The sequence below is a fragment of the Xiphophorus hellerii genome, chromosome 19, assembly GCF_003331165.1.
Source record: "Xiphophorus hellerii strain 12219 chromosome 19, Xiphophorus_hellerii-4.1, whole genome shotgun sequence".
NCBI classification, from domain to species: domain Eukaryota; kingdom Metazoa; phylum Chordata; class Actinopteri; order Cyprinodontiformes; family Poeciliidae; genus Xiphophorus; species Xiphophorus hellerii.
This window is the reverse complement of record NC_045690.1, coordinates 6273693-6280863: the sequence shown is the minus strand read 5'-3', so window position 1 is coordinate 6280863 and position 7171 is coordinate 6273693. Positions and strand designations below refer to the sequence as shown.

The window sequence follows — 7171 nt, the reverse complement described above, 5'->3', positions numbered from 1 at the left end:
AAGCAGCCAATAGGAAGTGGCCTGACAGTGCTGAGACCCCCCTCCTGGCTCTGATTGGTTGTCTTCGGTCGAGGGCGGAGCATTTTTTTCAGACGTCAGTAGCAGCTCAGATAGGAGGTGGAGGAGATCGATGTTCTTTTCACAGATTATCTCTCATGACATGGTGACAGTTCCAACAAATGTTAAAGTGACATACCGCAGCTTTAAAACAGCATTAAATATAACGCAAAATGTAATAAACGCATATTGGATCGTTTTTACATGTAGGTTAATACCCAAGTTCTGGATAAAACGCAACTAAATGACCAAGTTATTGACCAAAGTTTCAATTTAAATGGTTATTGAATCTACAACATGATTGCTTTATGAAGTACAAGTTATTAGTATGATCAAAAAATAGATTAATCCTTTATTACATTACATTATTTCTAAAAATAATGTTTTTAAATAATCAGCACAAAATGTGACATTACAAAATGTGAATTTTATTAGATTTTGCATTTATTATTACATAATGCTGCATTACAGAAACATTTGATGCCAAAATCTGAGTCCAGCACATTTCAATCTATTAGAATTGAAAAGAGAATCCGCTTCCTTTTTAGGAAAACATCTGGTTTTATTGAACTTTTTCCACATTTTTCTGATTTCACCTCCATGTCACCCAAAAAAGGGATGATAATTTGAATGTTCTGTTCAGGATATCAAGGATGTGCCTTGGGAATATCTTGCTCTCGTTATGTCAGTGCTATTGTTTTTGTTTACAATCAGCTGTTTACAGGCGTTCAAAGGAATGTGTCCACAGATTTCTGTACAAAGTGATTTTTATATATGTGTAAATGTACATTGAAAATAAAATGTTGGCAAAAAAATGTTTTTTTAGACATTATCAGGTTACAAAAACTGATTTTATTGTGCATCGGAAAGGTCAGCACAAGTACATTATCATTCTTACTTATATGGTCTTCAGGCAAGGTTAAACATTTTCATCTAAAAGAGAAATTACATTTGGGCTGGAAGGAGCGCCGAGCTTTCAAAAAAGCTATCCTTCACCCTTAAATCTTTTCTGGTAGACAACAGCCAGCGTCAGGAATGCGGCGGAGTCCTTCCTCTTCAGGATGTGTCGTCTTTCAGGAGGTTTTTGGTTTAGTGAAGTATGCGGAGTCCGCGTCCTGCAACAGAAAGGGCCGCCTGTCAGCTCCGATTTGGCACAGTGGTAAACAAAATCAGAATGGTTCTCATTCAAGGATGAAAACTGAATGAGAGATTTTTAAATTTCCAGTAATTGTTCCGTGGCCACAAACTTGACCCTCACATTTCTTTAAATACACAGACTTCAATGTTGAAAAATATTTCTCGATTGGTAGATTTCTTCCCTTTTCCTCCCATTACGCCTCAAACTCTCCCGCTGGTTTCCAGCAGAGGTACGTCATTGTAGATGCGCTTCCACCACAAATCTGCGCAAAACCGTCTCAATATTCCGCTAATGTCGAAAAACACAATTATCCAATTCCGTTGTTTACATTAAATAAGAGAAGCAATTAAAATCACTCGTGAATATATGGAAGAGGATTAGGGCCACCGAAAAAAAATAATAATTCTGACTTTAAAGTCAGAATTCTGAGATTAAAGATTAAAGAGAAATGCAATGGAAGGAACTTTACTTTGGTTTGGTTTTGTTTGTTTTTTCAAATCGATGTGCTTCCATTGAGCAAATTAATTTTTTAAATCTCAAACTGCACATTTATTTGGCCAATGCAAACATATTTTATGTATAAACACATACAAAAAGTTAAGGTTAAAACTTAAAGTTAATTTTTGTAAGGTTAAAAATCAACAGGCCTTGGGGCGTGCCGTGGTGGAGTAGGGGTTAGCGCGACCCATATTTGGAGGCCTTGAGTCCTCGACGCTGGCCGTCGCGGGTTCTCCCGGTCCTGACGATATTTGCTGCATGTCTTCCCCCTTTCCTGTCAGCCTACTATCAAAAACTAAGGGACACTAGAGCCCACAAAAAGACCCCCTGGCAGGGTACAATATATATATATATATATAAAATCAACAACTATAATAACGTCGGTACAATGTAAATACATGGAAAAATTATTTCTTTTTTCAATTTATTTGTTTATTAAATCCCTCAACATGCATACAAAGCAGGCAGTTAAAGCAGGCAGTTAAACGTAGGATGACCAAATTAAAAATTTAAGTATAGAGATTGTGAGTTGCTACACCAAAAAGGTCTTGAGTTTGTAAAGGAAACAACAATATTTCTATATTAAGACAAATAATATGTAAATATCTTCCTGTTGCTGGCTGCTGCCCCTGTTGTGGAAATATAAGATATCAAACCTGTTGCACTAAATTTAAATACTGTAGATCTGGTGTTAATTAGCTGATGTTACTTTTGAATATCTAAAATAATATCCAAATATTTTTTAGTTAGCTACTCTTGTAAGGTTAAAATCAACAGCTACAGTAACATCGGTACAATGTTAAGCTAATTACAAATAATGCTAATGATGGCAGGCATGTTACACATCTAAAAAGTTAGGAAGTGATTAAATATCTGATGTTGACATGTTGGTATGGGGGGCCCAAAAAATCTGCTTAGGGCCCCGAAAAGGCTTGGGACGGCCCTGTACTGTCTGGCAGCAAAATCACTCTGAACTCACTATCCTTATGTCGAAGCACGATGGTGGCAGAATAATGATGAGGAGAGCAATACATTCACAGCAAAAACACAAAATCTTACTAAGTATTTCTGTCTAGTTTCTTAGTGCAATTGAAATCAGACTAAACAAACTTACAAGTAACTTTTCAGCAGTAAGTAAGAGCTTGTTTTAAATAAATTATTCCTTAATATTGATGAAAAAGTTCTAGTTCCACTGGTAGATTATTTCACCTATAACATGTTATAAATGAAATAATCTGCTAATGGAACTAATACATTTTCGTGAATATTGAGGAATAATTGACTTAAAACAAGGTCCTATATCTTGCCAAAAATGTACCTTGAAGTTAGTTTTGTCTTATTTCACATATGCTAAGACATTTGCACTAGAAACCAGACTGAAATTACTTGGTAAGATTTTGTGTTTTAGCAGTGTTGAAAACAAACGTACCACACCAGCTTTGAAGTTCTGCACCCTTTTCCTGCCCAGCTGGTTGGTCACGGCCCAGGCCACTGTAGGTGCGTACTGCCAGGCGTAGTAAAAGATCAGGAAGGGCTGCTGGGCAATCCACATTTCCTTCACACCGTTTGCAATTCCCACCAGCATCAAACGCACACAGCGACTCGTCGACATCTTGTGCTCCTGGCTGCCGACTACGGCCACAGGCTTGGGAGGAAAACAGGTTAGAGAAAACAGAAACAGCCAAGTAATTGGAGGCATAGAGAGAAAATAAAATGCGTTACCTTGTTTAGTTCTTCAGTGAAGGAGTTGTTGACGATGTCTGACTGAACCGGACCCGGACACACCATGCTGATGAGGATACTTGGGAAGTCTGTCAGCTCAGTTCGAAGAGAGTTAAAGAAACCCTGTGGACGAAAAGCCACAAAACAGGTTCTAGTTACGCTGGTAATTATAATTTAGATTCATGACAAGGCAATAATCAGTTAATTGCAGTGATAAATTAAAATGAGTTCAATCATTTTCACTTGCATGATGTAGCGTTTTTCTCTTTTCTATCAAAATCTGGATGATAAAAGTCTTCAGTCTGGTGATTTTGTCTGAAATAGCCTTTTTTTAAGGACAATTTTGTTTTCAGAGACTTATTTGTTTATTTTAATTGTTATTTCTGCTGTTTGGTTTATTTATTGTGAATATTTAAAATGTCTTGCAGAAAAAAGCTACATTAGCTCAGCTAATTTTGGTAGTTTGGCAATAAGTACTGCAGTAAATATCACCGATATTTATCTTAGTATTACACAGAGGAGGGTAAAGTACTCAAAAGGTGTAACTGAGTAATAGATGTGAGGTACTTATCATATTTAGATAGGAACAAGGCGAGAGCTAATTCTCAGCTTGTGACTTGCTTATTGTTGTCATGGCAACTGCCCACCAAGATGGCAGTCAGCTACAAAGTTCACAGAAGTGTGACGTCGCATGAGAACTTACATTATTATGCCACTATTACTATTGTATTACTTGAAAAAGGTCTCGAACCAACAATATTATTGATTATTGCGATAAGTTCTGGGACAATTTATCGTCCAGTAAAGTTTGACAGATTGAAATCCCATCACCTGCAGCGCGTGCTTGCTGGCAGAGTATCCTGTGGATAGGGGCGCCCCAGCCAGGCCGACCACGCTGCTGACGGTCACCACGCTCCCTCTGCCTCTCTGTGTCATGTGAGGCAGCACCTGCTTGGTCAGAGACACCGTGCCGATGAAGTTCAGCTCCATCAAGGCCTCGTAAACCTCGACGCGGGTCTCCAGGAACAGGGAGCGCTGGCTCCGCCCCCCGTTGTTGATCAGGACGTCAATCTGAGGAGGAGGTTTGGGAAATGTCGAGAGTTTCAAAATCTAATTTTCAGAAACACACACAGTGGAACTGACCCTGTCCTCACTCAATCAATCAATCAAGTTTATTTGTATAACAAATAACTCAGTGTTTCGGCTGTTTTGAAGTTTCCTGGATGTTTGTTCCAGATTTGTGGTGCATAGAAGCTGAGTGTTGCTTTTTCATGTTTGTCATTATATCTCTATTTAGGTTAAATAACATTAAAAACTCCACATAAACTGCTTCACATTTAAGTATAGATATACTGTACATAGTGAAGGGTGTTCCTCAGGGGTCAGTGCTTGGACCACAACTATTTGTCATCTACATTAGCTGTGCTTCAGTTAACCATAAAAGTATGCAAACATGAAATTCCGAAAATAAATTTGCTTAATGGAAACACCCCAATTTAAAAATCTTGCTATAGATGCTTTTAAAACCTATTCTTACGTTTACTACATGCTTTTTTGTTTTAAATAGTTTTAAATGTCTTACCCCGCTTGTAAAATATTTGTATTCTCAACTAGTTTCTTGGTTGTGAAAGGAGATAAGAACACTTTTCTCCTTTGGATGCAAAAAAATGTGATGATCTTACATATCCAAAGTATTCAACCACAGTTTTTGTTTTTTCCTCATGCGACTTCCTGTCCAACAAATCAAGAGGAAGAACAAGAACATCTTCGTCTTTGAGGCTGGAGATCTCTTGAAGAAGACATGAAAAACCAAACTTGTGTTATTTTAGTTTAAATAAAAATTCTTGGACATTTAGGAAAGTTATTTGAAAACCGAATAACTCACCCAGACATTTTTGTTTAACTCGGTTCAGTTGGTCTTCTCGGCGAGCGGACAGGACAAGTCGAGACCCGCACTTCGCCAGCTGATAGGCCAGTTCTTCTCCAATCCCACTGGAGGCTCCGGTGACCCAGACCACCAGCCCTCTCAGCCTGGATTCTGGGAAAAACAACAACAAAACAACTTTCATCTGGAAAATATAACATTTTAATTCAGAAAGAATTAAATTTAAACTATTTACCATATCTCAGTCTATTATTTAAGTAAGAAATCCTAAAGAGAAAGGTGGCTCTATAGTTATGTTCACATTTTTCAATATCTAAGTCTTTATTTTAGAGTTTATCACAAAAAATCAACAGCTCTAGTAAATAAATGAAATATACTCAACTGGTTTAACCAGTGGAGTCCCCAGGATTCAGTGTTTGGGCCCTTTTTTTTTCATCTTTAGGAAACAATATTTAATTTTGTGCGTGTGCATGGTTGTTTGTCCTGTATGTCTCTGTGTTGCCCTGCGACAGACTGGTGACCTGTCCAGGGTGTACCCCGCCTCTCGCCTGGAACGTAGCTGGAGATGGACACCAGCAGCCCTCCCGACCCCATTAGGGACAAAGGGTGAACAGAAAATGGATGGATGGATGTTTTAACTTTATCTCTTTGAAATAAATGTATTTTAAAAATGGTTTTTATATAAATACTGAGCATTAAAATTAAAAACATAAACAATAACACTATGAAAAAGTAACAGTAGATTTATTCATGTTACACATTTTATCAATATTTATACAGAATCTGACAACAGTTCAATATGAAATATAAACATCTGGTGGTCAACCAGATTTTGCGGAAATCTGGTTGACTACAACGTACAAATGACTTAGACTCTTAAATGGTTTTAACCATGGTTAACTTCCTGTTTGAGTCGCGATGACTTTATTTTGAAGGGACAACTTCCTGTTTAACTGTTAGCTCCAAAGGCAGCATAGCGGGGACACAAGAGAAGTTTTAGCAAATGTTACGTGACAACTGTGCATTTGTTATTCTGAAAAATGCCGATTTTATTGGCTTTCCTGGTTTTGCGAAACAGTTTTTTATCTTCAACATTTGTTGTGTCGATCCAAAACAGGCGCAACCCTCCCACAGCTCCCACTGTTCCCAGCGACCGGATCTCACCTGGTTTGTGTCCTATTAAGCTAGCTAGCTGGAGAGTTAAGTCTGCGTCCCCAAAAATAAAACACACGACGTGGACGAGCAAACACAGAAGAATAAAACTCCACAGGAGGGAGCAAAAGCACCAATCCATTTGTCAGGAAAGGAGTTCAACACGGAGAATAAAAAAAACAACTGCAGAGAGGAAGATAATCTGTAATGACGTCACTTCCTGTACTGTAATATTTTCAAAATTAAGATCGATCTATTTAGCTAGCTAGTTATTAAGCTTTTTCACATCTTGGCACGAACAAGTGTTTTAATGGGATTTCATATATTAACACAAAGTCCTTTTAAAAATCTGAAAAGTCTGGAATGCATTTTTATTAAGCCTCTCTGAACCAACTACAAATTAACTACAGCTAACTAGCTATTTTTATAATTGCTCATTTGTACCACTATAAACCATTTCTTGTAATTTGCTGTAAATTATATGTTACGCGTGTCCTTCCATGTGCATCTCAATTGTTTTTCTTTAATTTTCTATAATCAACAGATGAAAATTAGTCCTTGGAGCTAAATCTGGCACACATGGTTGCTTTAATGTACCCATGTTAATTAGCATGCACTATTCCTTGATAAATAAATTAAAATTTTTGGGTTAGATTTCTTCCTTTGCACATCTAGAGACAGAAATATTCACCTGGATGGGTGGAGAACCTCTGTGAACA

The 7171-nt window shown here is 37.5% G+C and overlaps 1 protein-coding gene across 1 annotated transcript; it reads right to left on the bottom strand.

Annotated features, from left to right (window-relative positions):
* Positions 1-464: 464 nt before the first annotated feature.
* dhrs7 (dehydrogenase/reductase (SDR family) member 7) lies at positions 465-6659 on the bottom strand. Its single transcript, XM_032547155.1, has 7 exons — positions 6465-6659; positions 5301-5453; positions 5098-5204; positions 4247-4486; positions 3416-3538; positions 3123-3338; positions 465-1172 (listed from the first exon to the last, which is right to left on the bottom strand). Exons 1-7 carry the CDS (start codon positions 6592-6594, stop codon positions 1131-1133), a joined length of 1011 nt encoding a protein of 336 aa, XP_032403046.1. The 5' UTR covers positions 6595-6659; the 3' UTR covers positions 465-1130.
* Positions 6660-7171: the final 512 nt, after the last annotated feature.